This window comes from Neovison vison, chromosome 3 (genome assembly GCF_020171115.1).
Source record: "Neovison vison isolate M4711 chromosome 3, ASM_NN_V1, whole genome shotgun sequence".
Taxonomy (NCBI): Eukaryota; Metazoa; Chordata; class Mammalia; order Carnivora; family Mustelidae; genus Neogale; species Neogale vison.
Window position 1 is genome coordinate 59,482,353 of NC_058093.1, and position 15,764 is coordinate 59,498,116.

General features: G+C 36.6%; 1 protein-coding gene across 1 annotated transcript in view; it reads right to left on the reverse strand.

The window, feature by feature from the left end:
• IFIH1 (interferon induced with helicase C domain 1) overlaps window positions 1-15,764 on the reverse strand; it is a 55,824-nt gene that overhangs the window by 12,698 nt on the left and 27,362 nt on the right. The window contains exons 5-8 of the mRNA XM_044242216.1: window positions 11,569-11,789; window positions 4,542-4,752; window positions 3,304-3,521; window positions 2,002-2,118 (exon numbers count right to left, since the gene is read on the reverse strand). Coding sequence (XP_044098151.1) covers window positions 2,002-2,118; window positions 3,304-3,521; window positions 4,542-4,752; window positions 11,569-11,789 — 767 coding nt within the window. The remainder of the gene's footprint in view (window positions 1-2,001; window positions 2,119-3,303; window positions 3,522-4,541; window positions 4,753-11,568; window positions 11,790-15,764) is intronic.

Below are 15,764 nucleotides of genomic sequence, written 5' to 3' on the forward strand. Positions count from 1 at the left end.
TATGTTAACTACCTGGAATTTTTTTAAAACAGGTTAAGAGATAGAGTTTAAAAAAAAAAAATAAACCAGACACATAAGAGTGCATACTATATGATTTCATGTAAAGTCCAGAGTCAGTCAAAACCCATGTTTGGTATTAGAAGTCAGGATAGTAGTTATCCTTGGGGGATGGGTGACTGGAAGGAGGCATAGGGGTTTTGGGGGTGCTGAAAATGTTCTGTCTCTTAATCTGAATTTTGATTATGCAGATATATTCATTTTATAACATTTCAGCAATCTGTATACCTATGAAGTTGTAGTTTTCTGCATGTCTATTATACTTCAATAAAAAGTGTATCAAAATAAGTCAGTTAAAAAGTAAGACAGCAACTTCTTTTAAAAACATATCCTGATGGTTTTGTGGGTTTTTTTAAAATGATTATTGGTAGAAACATGCTTTTAAATTTTTAAGTAAAACCGAGTAAGTAATAAGAAGTAACGGAAAATCAAGAATATTCAAATGTTCTGGTTCAGCTGGAATAGATAGTAGTCATCTTTAGAATTTCCAAAACATTGATCTATGGAGATTGGTCAGGAACATTGGGTTAGTGCCTACTACAGTTGAAATACAATATTGTCTACTATACATATTTCATGATTTTAATCCTAATATCCTTTGAGGTAGATTTTCAATGATTATACTTCTTATCAAGTACATAGAGCAAAAACTTACCATGCTTTTTATATTTTACAAAAGAAAGTATTGACATAATATTCTGGTCATAATGTCCAAACTAACACAGTTGATTTTTATAATCAGTGAAAATACTCATTGCAAAAGCACTATCAAAGTAAATATTTTACTTCTTTACCATGTCAGTATTGTCTTAAGAAAGTAAATGTGCAAATTAGGTAGGATTCCCATTATCGTTACCAACTGTAACCTGGTAGCAACAAAATGGCTCCGTGAAATGTCAAAAAACTAGTGCTGGAATTCACCCAGAAAGTAAAAAGAATAAAATGAACTACAGTAATTCCTCTAGTTTAGCTATACAACCTTCTCCATCCCATCCCCATGGCTCACATGTAGTCAAGTTTCTCTTCACATAAACTGAAAAACTAAAAGAAGGCTGGAAGATAGAATTTGCAGCAGTGTTTTGTTGCCTCATAACTAAAAAAAGAATAAAACTGTAATGCAAGTTGGTGCAGCCTCTTTGGAGAACAGTGTGGAGATTCCTCAAGAAATTAAAAATAGAGCTTTCCTATGACCCTGCAATTGCACTCCTGGGTATTTACCCCAAAGATACAGATGTCGTGAAAAGAAGAGCCATCTGTACCCCAATGTTTATAGCAGCAATGGCCACGGTCGCCAAACTATGGAAAGAACCAAGATGCCCTTCAACGGACGAATGGATAAGGAAGATGTGGTCCATATACACTATGGAGTATTATGCCTCCATCAGAAAGGATGAATACCCAACTTTTGTAACAACATGGATGGGACTGGAAGAGATTATGCTGAGTGAAATAAGTCAAGCAGAGAGAGTCAATTATCATATGGTTTCACTTATTTGTGGAGCATAACAAATAGCATGGAGGACAAGGGGTGTTAGAGAGGAGAAGGGAGTTGGGGTAAATTGGATGGGGAGGTGAACCACGAGAGACTATGGACTCTGAAAAACAATCTGAGGGGTTTGAAGTGGCGGGGGGTGGGTATTATAGAGGGCATGGATTGCATGGAGCACTGGATGTGGTGAAAAAATAATGAATACTGTTTTCTAAAAATAAATAAATTGAAAAAAAAAGAAAAAAAAACTGTAACTTATTTTGCAAAAAATTTAAGATAATATTCTTCATATGGTTGGTATTAAAAAAACTGTGCATCTTTCAGTTGAGTATGGTATTATAATGGATTGTTGAACACTTCATCAAAAACTAATGATGTACTATATGTTGGCTAATCGAACATAATAAAAACAAAAGAATAAAAAATCTAATAAATATAAAATTTTAAGCACATACTTCTCTGGTGTCATCTGCAATTGCAAACTTTTTGCATGGCTCTTTTATTTGGTCTTTGAGTTGATGAATATTTTCTTTCACAGTTTTAATGGTACATGCATCGAGATTAGCACATATCTGGAAAAGAGATTTTTTTCAATATTTAAATATTTACTTTTCCTTTTCAACTGACTTAATGCAGAATTATTTTTATATAACAAATAGTGATAGTGGCTAACTAAATATAGCATTTTAGTATTGCTTTACTGTAGATCTGATTAACCAATACATTTATCTGGATGGACTAAAAAAAAACTTCTAAATCTTGGTGGGTAATTCCAGAAAAGGAAGTGTATTTATTTTCATTCCTTAAATTCCATTTGCCAGCTGGAAAAACTGACATGGAAACAGTGTAGCAAATTACAGAGATCAGCAGAGAATGGCTGTGAGATAACCGCATTATATAAGACATTTAAAGGTCATCTTGACATCCCTGGATTAGATTACCACCCTCTCCCACACATAAGGAGGACAATGTAAGGCTAGGATTAGCGAAAGCCTAGATGTGCCTGGATCTAGAGTGGTGTTAGTCCTTAATCCCATAATAAATTATATCTTGGAACAAATAATTGTGCCTCTGTCTGTTTTACATGATTTTTACTGAATTCAACTTCAAGTAAAGGACTTAAACTATAAATGCAATTGCCTTAGTTACTCTGCCTTAGGTTACTCTGAATTCACTTAACACTTGAAATCAACAATAGTACTTGATGTGGTGTTACCATTTGGGGTCAGCTGACAAATAGTACAGTCTCAACTAGCGATTCTCATAACTCTGTTTCTCATTTAATTTGAATTACCCAGAAATTGAGAATCACACAGAACAAAAAAGGCACAGAAGAAAATACGCAATTTTGAAACTCATGGAGTATTATGAAAATTAGAAATTTTCATAGGTTGTGCATATTTCTCTATCAAATGGATCATCAAGTTGAATGATAAGAGTAAATATTTAAAATAAGCTATTTCATTTGTCTCAATTTTTCATGGATTCTATATGTACTCCATAATTTTTGTGGTGTTTTTCTGTACCATAGTAACTTATTAGGGCATATTACTGTTTTGTAGAAGACAATATATTTACCTTAGCAAAAACATACTGATTTCACTTAACCAATGATCATAGAATACCTTTTTCTATGCACTCCATGGCACTTGGACTAATCTTACTCAAAAAGCCCAGGAAACACTGGCATTTGCTTTAGGGTGCTGTCGTCGTTGCTGTGCTTGCTGCTGTTGTATTACATAAAGTTAATGGCTTACTTTTAAAATATGATCCTTGGCTTCAGCTTGCCTTTTGGCTCCTCCAACACCTGGTGAAGCTGTTAGTCCTAGTATCTGAGGTAGGGGAATCACTGGTTTGCATTCTTTCTTGAGTTTATTGTTTTTCAACTTCTGTTTCAAGTAACGCCTCATGATGTTATTATAGACTGCTTCTTTGTTGGTGTGATGGCATTCATCAATGACGATGAGGGAAAAGTCTTAAAAGAAAATCCAAATGGTTCATTTGTCCATACCAGCAAGGCAGAGTGAAAAAAAGTACCTTAAAGGTAGTAAACTGAACTGCCACGGGAATGTCTTTTCTTGAGCAGAATCGTAGCGCAGACCTCACTTTTTAAGAGTGACTGTGTTAGTCACCTTTACATCCAGAGGTCCATGTATATTAATTATGAAACTGTTCTTGTTAGTTATTATCCCTACTTAAAAGATTAGTTTTGGAAAGCTTATAAAGGTAAAAGTGTCACAGGATGGAATTCAATCCTTGCCTTATTCCCCCAAATTAATCAGGATTACACTTTCGTTCTTTAATGAAACATTTAAAGTTGAAGAGGGTTTTTTTTTCTTAATGTCAAATGAGAACCATGTCATTTAAACAGAGATCATTTTGCTTGTTTTAACATCACATTTAATTATTACAATTATTATAATGATTATTTATACTTCTTTCCCTTTCTCTCACTTTCTCTTCCCTTCCCCAACAAAATAGAAAGGATTATATTTCATTCTATGGAAAAGATAGCATATCTAACAGTTTCCATTAGCATATGAAAATAATCTTGTTGGTACCTAGAGATGAAAAGTAAATGGAAAGTCCAGTGAATGCTTGATTTAATACCATATTCATATATAAATAAAGTGATCTGATTAAAATGTATCATAATTTTTGTGTTTCCCTAAGAAAATAGAAGAATTCATGAAAGCTTAAGCAATGAAAGACAATCTAAATCAGAGATAATCTTTTTATTTTTACTTTTATTTTCTTTAATTAGGCTCCACACACGGCATGGAGCCCAGCATAGGGCTTGAACTCAAGACTCTGAGACCAAGACCTGAGCTGAGAACAAGAGTCAGACACTTAACCCACTGAGCCACCCAAGTGCCCCTAAATCAGAAATAATCATTTTAAATCAGCATTTTGAAAATTATTTAACTAATACACCCTGTTACCACCATTAATATTACTAATTCTTCTTTTTTTAAAAATAAGCACTTAAACCAACCTGAAAACTGGACACCATCATCTTCTCCTTTTTCTGAATTTGAAAGGGAGTTTTCAAGGATCTGAGCTGTACTAATGATAACGTCATAGGTTTTGACAACTTCTGGAAATGATATTTTCAATTGGGTATCACCACTTAATCCAATTGTATGATACCATTTCTTCAAAAATGGTTCAAACTCTTTGCGGAAGAGCTGTTCAACTAGTGGCACCTTTAAAAATGACCAAATTAAAAAAAGAGAGAGAGCACTGTCAGGAAAGCATTATCAGAGTGTTTACATTAACAATTCATTAAGCATAACAACCTATCCATCATTACATTCATTAATTTTAAATAAGCATTTACTAGATGCCTATTAGGTGTAGACATTGTATCTGAGATATAAAGATCAGGCTGACAACTTTGAGGAAATCAGTCTAGTTGAGCACATAGCCTAAGATTAAACAACAAAAAAAAAATTATTAAAACAGAGTATAAAAATTCTCCCAAAGAAATACACAAGGTGACAGCAAAGAGGCCGAAGTAACTGAGTACTCAAAAGAAGGGTTTAGAAAGAATTTTAATCTAGTAAACCATGGGTCAGTGACAAGATAAATTAAAACTAAGGCTGGATAAAAAATAAATTCTGAATTCACAGCTCAGGGTGAGGCTATAAAGGACTGTGAATACCATGCAGGATATTTTAAATTTAGTATAATAGTTCATAGGACCCTTGTGAGTTGTGGTTAGTGTTGATTTATTCCTGCTGTTTGTTTTGGGATAGGGCCAGAGGCAATATGCCTAAGAAACTGAAGGGAGCAGAGAACCAAAAGTGAGAAGGTAAGACACTGCCTGGGACAGCAAATGTGAGATGAAGGGGTAGACCACTAAAATAGCTTTGGTGGCTGAGAAAGAACAAAAGAGCAAACAGATCGGCAAAATAAGTGGAAATCTTTCAGAGGTGACTGGCATTACTGAGGGAAGTGTGTTGGCATTGAGGTTACTCAATGTAATTGGCAATTCACAGTAACTTTGTCACTAGTAAGTCAAAATGCAGGTCTTCAGGAAGACCCTGACCTGCAAGATCATCATGCTGGAGATGGAACCCACTGATACCATAGAGAATGTGAAGGTCAAGACCCAGGATAAAGAAGGCATCCCCCTGGCCAGCCGAGGCTCATCTTTGTAGGCAAGCACTGGAAGATGGCCATATTCTTTCAGACTACAACATCCAGAAAGCGTCAACCCTGTACTTGGTCCTCTGTCTAAAGGGTGGCCATTAATCCTTCAGTGTTGCATTTAAAGTCCCCAGTGATGGCATTACTGGCCATTTGCCCCAAATTAAGTTTAAAAATTAAATTACCACTTTCAGTAATAGCTGAACCTGTTGAAATTTTTAATAAAGATTTTGTTGCGTGGTAGCAAAAAAAAAAAAAAAAAAGTCCTTTCAGCTGGCTCTCTGTATGTCACAGTGTCTGCTGAAGGTGGTTGAATTGACCCGTCAGTGCCACACATTACCAGTCTTTCAGAATACCTCCTAGATTAGGGAAAGGAATAACCAGGCCATCTTGAAGGTTATATCCTCGGAGAATTTTTCTCACAGAGCCTCGGCATGTACAGCGTGGCAAATAAAGAGTGGGCTGGAAAAGTTTCAAGGGCCAGCATCAAAGAGTAAGCATTATACTCATAATATAATTATCAGATAATGTGATCAATGGTTATCTTTCCACTGGTCTGCAGAACATGTGTAATTCATCTTTTTCCTGAAGTAAGCCCCACTTATGTGTAAAATGAGGGCTGGCTGATACCTCTGGCTGAAAACAGTGTACAAAGAACAATGCTTTGTATCACTGTCCAGTGTAAATAATGAAGCTAAGAGTGCATGTGGAGGGGAAAGGAGTAAAATGGAATCTATGAATTTAAAGGAAACAGTGCAAACCTAAAATCAATAACCAAGTCTGGTAAGTGGGAGAAAATAATATAAGGTGAGAAAAATAAGAAAAGAAACTTTCCATTAGTGTTCTCATTTTTTGCTTTATTTTTGTTTGTTTGTTGTCAAAGTCAAGTCTCTGGTCCATCTGCCACAAAATCACTTGAGAGATTTGGAAAATGCAGACTCCTGGGCCCCACCCAATGGTCACTGAACCCAGGGACCATCTCTAGGGACACAATTCTGTGTGCATAACCCACACACTTATATGAAACCTCTCATGTGACAGTGAGTCTTTAAAATGTAAGAACCACAGCTCTTCTCTCTCTCTCTCTCTCTTTTTTAAAGATTTTATTTATTTATCTGACAGAGATCACAAGTAGGCAGAGAGGCAAGCAGAGAGAGTGAGAGGAGGAAGCAGGCTCCCTGCCGAGCAGAGAGCCCGATGCGGAACTCGATCCCAGGACCCTGAGATCATGACCTGAGCCAAAGGCAGAAGCTTAACCTACTGAACCACCCAGGCACCCAGCTCTTCTCTCTCTTACACAAAGTCATTTCTGACACAGTTTTCTAGAACTACTCTTTTCATTCTACTTACATGAGACAAAGGAACTAATCTGAAGAAGTAAGAAAGATTCTGAAGAGGAGAATGAAAATTAAACTTAGTGGGAGGAGATAACAAGATCCAAAGGAGAGAAAGTCAGCCCTGAAAACTGCTCCAGCCACTTTCTTATTATGTGACCTTGGACAAGTTACTGAATCAGGGCAATGCCTTCAATTTCTACATCAATAAAATGAAGATAATGTTAACCTATGGTACCACTGTTGTGAAAATTAACCAAAATAGAGGCTGTCATTTTCTGGTCCTCAGAAAACTTCTCTGATATTTTGCTGATCCTTTCCTTCCAGCAGTATAGTGAAAAAAAGAAGGGCAGTTGGCTTCAGAAGATAAGGGTGACGTTTCAGCTCTGCAGCTTATTGGCAGGATGAGCCCTGACAGACCAACTCAAAGCCCCAGTTTTCTGATGGGTAAAATGAGGATAAGTATGGTTACTTCATGAAGTAGCTGTGTAGATTTAATGAGATAGAATAAAATAATTAATATTACATCATGAAGTGCAGTGCAACATTAATTATCTTATTATTAATACACATCTCTCACTTCTTGGAGTGCAGATTCCTGAGAACAGGATCTGCCTTTGATTTGTCTTTCAATCCCCCCATGCTGCTGAATGATTGAAGAAACTCAATGCCAAGAGGTGACAATAGCAACCTGGGGTTCTGCCCATCAAGGATGAGTCAAGCCCTTCCAAAGAAGCAGTATCTTCTGATCTACAGAACAAAAATAAGTTTTCACAGGAGGTAGCAGGTGTTGGAAATCCTGATACTCTCTCTGGGTGGCGTTGACTTCCTACTGAAGGACACAGAGAAAGCCAGATGCAAGTTTGACATGGCTAATTGGGAGGTGTGTGGTCCTCTTGGAGCCTTTTCCTGAGATGTGACAGAGTGTCTGCCAAGACTAATCAAACCCAACTGCTACCCACTTCTGCTGAATCATATGGGGCTGCATTATAGCATCTGAAGGAACCTGGGATTTATCTCTCGTGATGTTGAAGCCCTAGATAGGAAATAGAAAGTCTGGGAACACAGGTGGTGTTTTCATTTCTCCCTGCATTTGAAGGCGATAACTTTGGAAAGCATGGAGGCAGGGAGATGAAAGTAAACGATGTTAGTGGGGACAGGATTTCTCTTTTCGAGATCAAGGGCTACAGTACGGTCTATTAGGCCAAATACAGAAGTAAGGTGATGGGACATACAGGGCCAGGCTCAGCTGAAGAGAAGTAAAGCTCAAGTTACTTTAAAATGGAAAGAAATGGGATGATAAAGTCGACAATTATGACATATATGGAAGAAGTAGTGGAGAGATTTCTAGTAATTCTTAGGGAAAAACAATAAAGGAGTAGACGATGAATTAGACTTATGTCCTTATGTGTCTGCACAACAGTGCAGTGAATATGAAAAATTAGTGAGGATAATTTAACATTCAAACATGGCTACTCATGTGGATTTGTAAGAATCACCCAGATCCAATGAAACGAAAGACTTGTGATGAGCATACAGCACAAGAGGAGGAGCCATTAGAAGAACAAAGTGCATGAGAGGCATACAAAAATCTAAGATCAATCAACATGCATGAGAGGAAGAAATGAATGTAAGTATTTGGATTTAGAAATTAACTGCACAAAAATAACTTAATGGAATTCTAGTTTAGCAGATTTTCAGACAAAAAAGAAACTGAGGCTTTTAGTTTATGGCAAACTCCAGATGAGTCTGTGGGTGCCGACACCAGTGAAAAAGGCAAACCTGGTCATGGGTTTAGAGTCACATCTCATCTCTCTTATAGTCTGCTTTGAGAAAACTGTATGAATTGTATTTTCCCCAATTCTGGGTGCTTTGGAAGTATTTGAAGAAGGTCTTACTTATTTATATTTGAAGAAGGTCTTAAATAAATGTCTCAAAAACTATGGGCACTCAGGATGATGAAAAATCTGGAAACCATGTTATATGAAAAATGGGAATATTTATCCCAGGGAACAAAGAAAAATGAATCAGGAGGCACATTGCTGCCCTCTCTATGTGAAGGGCAGTCAAGAGGCAGGAGAAGTAATCCTTACTCTGTATAATCACACTGGAAAGAACTCTAACCAATGAGTGTGGATTCCTGAGAAACAGGTTTTGGTAGGGCTTTCCATCAGTGCCAGTCATCCAAAGAATGGATCAAGCTATCTTATTAAAAGTGGGACTTTCTGGATATCCCAGCTTACTTAGCAGAGGCAAGAGATGAGATGAGAGCTGAATCTTGAAGCCTGCTTTCAGCTCAAAGGGTTTATGACCCTGTGGCCTGATAAGAGAAGGGAAGGAAGCAGATGCATTAAAAATCTCTCCCAGGTGTTGAAGCTTCATCCTTCGGAGGTGGTGGTGTAACTAACAAGGAGACAGTTAGGGACGGAAGGAGAGCCTTTAGGGAGGGAGATGGCGAAGCCTCAGTTTGAGGAAACTGCAGAATATTCAAATGATATCAAGAACTCCAGATGAAGTATCTTCAAATCCAGTTAACTTTGTTCTTTTCTCTAAACCTGGCACTTAAGACCCTGTTCCCTGGGTAAGGAGTTCTGTTTAATTGGTTATGGAGGTGAGGAAGAGGGAGTGGGAGAAAGAACTAAAACTTCCTGACTCATTCCCAGGCTTAAGATAGATTATCTAATTTAAATTTTAGAGCAACTGCACAGGGCAGTATTATTTTGTTCGTTTTACAGATGAGGAAACTAAAGCAAGGAGAAGTTAGGAATCTGTCCAAAGTCAAACTACTGGTGGGTAGAAGGTGTATTCAAAGCTAGACTTATTTTATTCCAAAAGATAATGTCCTTTATAAAGAGTATACGTGAGGGGAATCTGGGTGGCTCACAGGGTTAAAGTCTCTGCCTTTGGCTCAGGTCATGATCCCAGGGTTCTGGGATCGAGCCCCACATCAGGCTCTCTGCTCTGCAGGGAGCCTGCTTCCCCCTCTCTCTCTGCCTGCCTCTCTGCCTACTTGTGATCTCTGTCTATCAAATAAATAAATAAGATCTTTTTTTAAAAGAAGAGTATATGTGAAAGGCTAATCACAAATAAAATCTAATGTATCACTATTGTCACAAGAGAAATAAAACTGTTTTAATAGTAGGCATTCAAGTATAAAGAAGAGGTTTTTCAACTTAGCAGTTACATACAAAATGCATTTGGAAATAAATGATAGAAATTATTCAGTTCATAAGGCGCCTGGATGACCGAGTCATTATGTGTCTGCCTTCAGCTCAGGTCATGATCCTGGAGTCCTGGGATCAAGTCCTACATCAGGCTCTCTGCTCAGCAAGGGGTCTGCTTCTCCCTCTGACCTTCATCCCACTCTCTCAAGTAAATAAATAAAATATTTTAAGAAAAGAAATTATTCAGATCATAGATTCTGAGTATGTTTCTTTGGTACCAAAATGCAGGTTGCAACTAAAACCTTTGGTTTAATAGAAATCCAAGAATATAGAAAAGCCATATAATCCATTACCATGTTTTTGGTAAAGGAAATGATGAAAATCTAGTGATGGCATAAGTAACAGAAAAAAGACTATGTCTGACCATGGAAATGTATACTCAGTTTTACTTTACAAAGTAAAGAATAATCTGCCCAATATCAAATTTACAAATTAGTAAATTCATTTATCTAAATAAAGCTCAAACAACTAGATTTTATTTTATAGTGAAGAAGACTTAAACCTGTTTATGAAGATTGTTCTTTAGATACCCCAATATATAAATTATTACAGGAAAACCTCAGTTGCATTTCAAGTAACATCTATATATAATTCTTGGAAGTTAGTTATCTATTTTCCCTTTTTTAAAAAAGACTTTATGTATTTATTTTTCAGAGAGAGAGCAAGCACAAGCAGGGGGAGCAGAGGGCAGAGGGAGAAACAGGCACCCTGCTGAGCAAGAAGCCTGATTCGGGACTTGATCCCAGACCTCTGGGATCATGACCTGAGCCGAAGACAGATGCTTAACTGGCTGAGCCACCCAGGTGCCCCTCTATTTTCCTGTTTAACTTGATTTAGATTAGCCAAATAGTCACTTAATTTTCTTTTTATCTTCAAACAAATGATAAATCTCTGGTAAAGAGGACTTACCACTTTTGACTAAGGGTCAACAGTCAAAGAAATTCCAAAAGACAGTATTTGATCCTAGATTCCAGTAATACTTTGGGGTCATTCATGTCCATGTACTGATAAATTAGTGCCAGTTAACCTTAAGGAATATCTGGGTAAAAATGTATTATTCTTTACACATAAGTGTTTATGTGTAAAGGTATTTGATTTATGCTCTGGTGTTATGAAAAAATTCATTTTAAAAGATAATATCTTGAATATTACATGTATCTGGAAAAGCAAAGACTTAAAACAAATTACTTATTTCAACATTACTCTTAATTACATTAAGTCTGTGTGTCCATTGTTATATATGTCATTTTACAAATGCATCGGAAAAATAAAGTGAAAATAAGCACTGTTGCACTATGTGCTACTTGAATACCTTATTGACAAGGACTATAACTTTTCCAGGTTCGGATGCTTTTTTCTTCTTGTCCAAGTGCTCCTTGGCAATGTAAACAGCCACTCTGGTTTTCCCACTCCCTGTAGGTAGGCATATAATGATATTTTTCCCCTCCAAGGCTGGTTGGGCAACTTCCATTTGGTAAGGCCTGAGGCTCAATTCTGGCTCAGGAGATGCTCTTTCTGCCACATTCTCTTCATCTGAAGGAAGTTAAAAGGCAGAAAAATAAGGGAAAGGGCAATAAAATAACATAGGCTAGGAAGTCTGAAACGCAGCATAGGCTTCTCGTGGCTTAAATTCTTTTTCATGTGTGGTCCAAACCAACCCGTTTTTCTGTTTTCTGTACCATATGGGTGTCAGCTCTCTGCCGGAATCTGCGGGGTCGACCCAGGCACCCCATTCTGGAAGTGGCCTGGGGGTGGAGGGGCAGAGGGAGTGAATGAACAGGATGGAGGACAGGAGGGGAGGTAACATGGGAGAGTCTTTTCACAGAGTGGGTCAAGCCAGGCGAAATTGCAAGAAGGGCTGCTGTACAGGATTGGCAGGAATGATTCTTAACGCATCGGGCTTTCCGGTTCTTTGTTGAGCCCTTATGCCCTACTTGTGTCTCCATAGTCTTGCCACCTACGAATCAAGAGGAACTGAAAAAGAATGAGTCATTGTCATCACCACCCCTCCTTACTTTTTATTGCAAAGAAGATATTATAGCTGATTGTACTTTCCTTCACTTGAAAAACTTTATCTGACAACCGAATACCCAAAAGCCTGCCCATCTCTCTATCTCAAACATCTAAAATGGCCAAAAAAAAAAAAAAATCCTACTTTTGTCATGTGAAGTAGCTAGATTAAACATTTAAACATATTTAAGGAGGGGGGGAAACTCCTCCCATGCAAGCCTTTAACTGATAGGTTTTCATTAAAAGATGAAAAACAATTTTGTTGGTTTAAACTGACTTGCGACTGATTTTGGCGTTTAGTTTTAATTATGATCTTTATCCCTTCCTTATATGTATTCTCCATGTGTTCATATTTTCCTGAAACTCAAAGTGCATTACAGTAAAAATATTTCCAATTAATACAGATTTCTAAATTTAAAATTCTCATAAAGTACTAACATATATTAATTTTTTGAGCATTAGAATAAAATTATTATAACATATCTTGGTTTAAACATACTTCGTTTAAAAGTGATCACATTTATCTATATTGGCCAGGGGAAAAAGATCTAAAAATGTATAATCTATCATGTGGAATGCAGTAAAATAAATATTACATCAATTTAAAAGCCCATCTTTTGCTTTATGTAATCATAAGAAAAAAATGAAAGGACAGCACTTAGTACTTCATTACACATGAAGTGTTCCTTCTCTTATCAATGATTGCAATAAAACTAAACTAACAAAATCCCATTAACTTCGCAAAAGTTGCTGATGATTCCATTTCAGCAACTGGATAATTCTCTTTAAATGGGTTTTAGCTTGTTGTGATAGTACTATCTGCACAGGTAGGAAAATTCACACCAAATATCATTTAGTAAGAGTCATCTACTAACCCGGCAGGAAATTTGCCTTCTCTGTGGATGAGTAAACAAAGAAGCAATACATTTAAGTTATCACTGGATCATCTGCTGATTCATTTAATAGGATTTTCAGGAAAAACCCATCTGAAATCACCAGCATTTAAAGATACACATTTACAAGTTTGCTCTCCATGTTTGCTTTGAACTTTACAGCAATCATAGTAAGTCATCTTCTATTATATTTATGTAAGTTTCAAATTTATTTAAGATTATCTTTACTTTGGGGCGCCTGGGTGGCTCAGTGGTTAAGCCGCTGTCTTCGGCTCAGGTCATGATCTCAGGGTCCTGGGATCGAGCCCTGCATCGGGCTCTCTGCTCAGCAGGGAGCCTGCTTCCTCCTCTCTCTCTGCCTGCCTCTCTGCCTGCTTGTGATCTCTCTCTGTCAAATAAATAAATAAAATCTTTAAAAAAAAAAAAAAAAAGATTACTTCTCTCCTAAGTGGCTTTTATAGAAGATCCTAATATTCCCAGCACTGATTACCTAATTTTTCCAAAAGAGCACGAACATTTGCAAAGGAAGATGGATGTACTTTAAATTGTGTTTAACCCCAAGATCCAGGAACTTACTTTCACTAAATCGATATTTAATTTAGGAAATTCCTTAAAAGAGATTAGTAAAAATCCCTTTAATGTCACTCTAGGTCTATTTTTGCATGATATTAAAAAAATAATAAAATTCTGCTTCCCTTGTAATAGTTGCAGGTACCTCTTTAAATAATGAGGTTCACTTTTTGTTTTTCATGCTTACTACTATATCCTTGGGTAACACAAATTAAAAAGAGAAACTTAGGGCAATTTCTTATCTCTTCCCCAAGTAATCTAAAACTAAGTCAAATGAGTAAAACATCGATTCCACTTATGCAGGCTAGATATTTATGGTACTAATAAATGTAAGCTTAGTGAAGATGTTAAAAGGGCGATCATGTTCAAAATTTGGTTCCGGAGCCAAACTCATGGTGTTTCACTGCTACTTAACTCATCATGTCCCACTAGTTCATTCTGTAGCAAATATTAATGGGGTGACTATTACATGCCATACAGTGCCACGAATATGGTCCCTCTCTTCAAGGACTTCAAAGTCTAAAGTACTATACTGTAGCCACTAAAAATGTCTGGCTATTAGACAGAGAGCTCAAGTCGCATCTATAATTTTGAGTCAAGTCCGGGAAACTTGATAGGTAGCCCCAAGTTTAAAAGAGAAGCACAGAGTGAACATGGAAAAAAATGAGAGTTGGATTCATTGTGAGAACAGCATCCAAAGAAGAGCTGGGTGAGTGCTAAATATTCAGCCTGATTCTTGCCTTATCACATCCTCTGACATAGGGATGTAAGAATTTATCCACATAAGCAATGAAAAGAGAATTTTCTCTTCTCTGTCACCAGAAGGAGAGAACTGGGCTGGTGTCAATGAGCCAGGAGCCAATTTCCTTTATAAAAGAAATGTTTGGGTTTTTGTTTGTTTGTTTGTTTTGTTGTTTCTTTTTGGCTTGCTTTGAAAAAGCAAAATCAATTAAATGCAATAATGAATGTGGTATTTAAAATATGCACAAGCTTTGAATAACATTGCACCCTCCCTCTACAATAAATATTGATTGAAGATCTTGAAATTATACTATACCATATAAATGGTCAAAAAATAAAATCAAATAGGACTTAAATAATAACATTTTATTGGAACTACACCATGTGGCACATTTCATTCTCACATTGATTTTGACAGCTGAGTTATTCTTGGAGAGAAAAGGTCTGTCACTGCATGTGTTTGAAATCGACAAAGTATTCCTTTACCTATAGTATGTAACTACGGAAAAACACGCCATTCCAGCTGGACAAATATTAATAGGTATTACCTCGAAATAGTAAGGAAACACTTTCTACATATCAGGCCAATGTGTATTGCCAAAAATATTGCCACTTTGTGAGATGCAGTATATCTCTCTAAAAATGAGAGACAGAAAAGCAAAAAAGCCTTCCATAGCATACTGAGAATATTTAAAGTTTAAGAGCATCATTAATCATGTTTTAGCATGATATAATACTTCCACAGAGGAGCAAAATGTTATGGTCTTGGGTCACATCCATGATCCTTATGTCCCATTATGTAATTGTTGAAGGCAGACAAAGGACATATGGGATAGAGTCTCTTCGATGTTAACCTCAAAAGTTAAAATATTATCCCAAACATTGTAATGCTTTTCAGAAATTCAGTATATGTTTACCAATTTGCAATTTATCTAATCCTTTTTTTTTGCATTGATTTCTACTTTGTTCTGTATCATGCACCTGAGGGAACGGAATTTCATAATTTTATGAATTCAGAATTTTACTACCCACTATGTGAAGTAATTCTTTGTTTCTAAGCACGGACCCCATAGAGAACATCAATGGGTGCTCTCTGAAAATGTGTTTGTCTTCAAATGTATTTGCCTTTGAAAATGTATTTGCTTTTTAAAAGTAGGTTGCGTTCAGATTTATCACCTCTTTCATGACACACTGAAGACTGAAAATCAGCAAATAGTTACATTCACTAACAGCACTAGATAGACAAAATGCCCAGCACATACAGGATGCCCATTAAATATTTATTGAATGAATG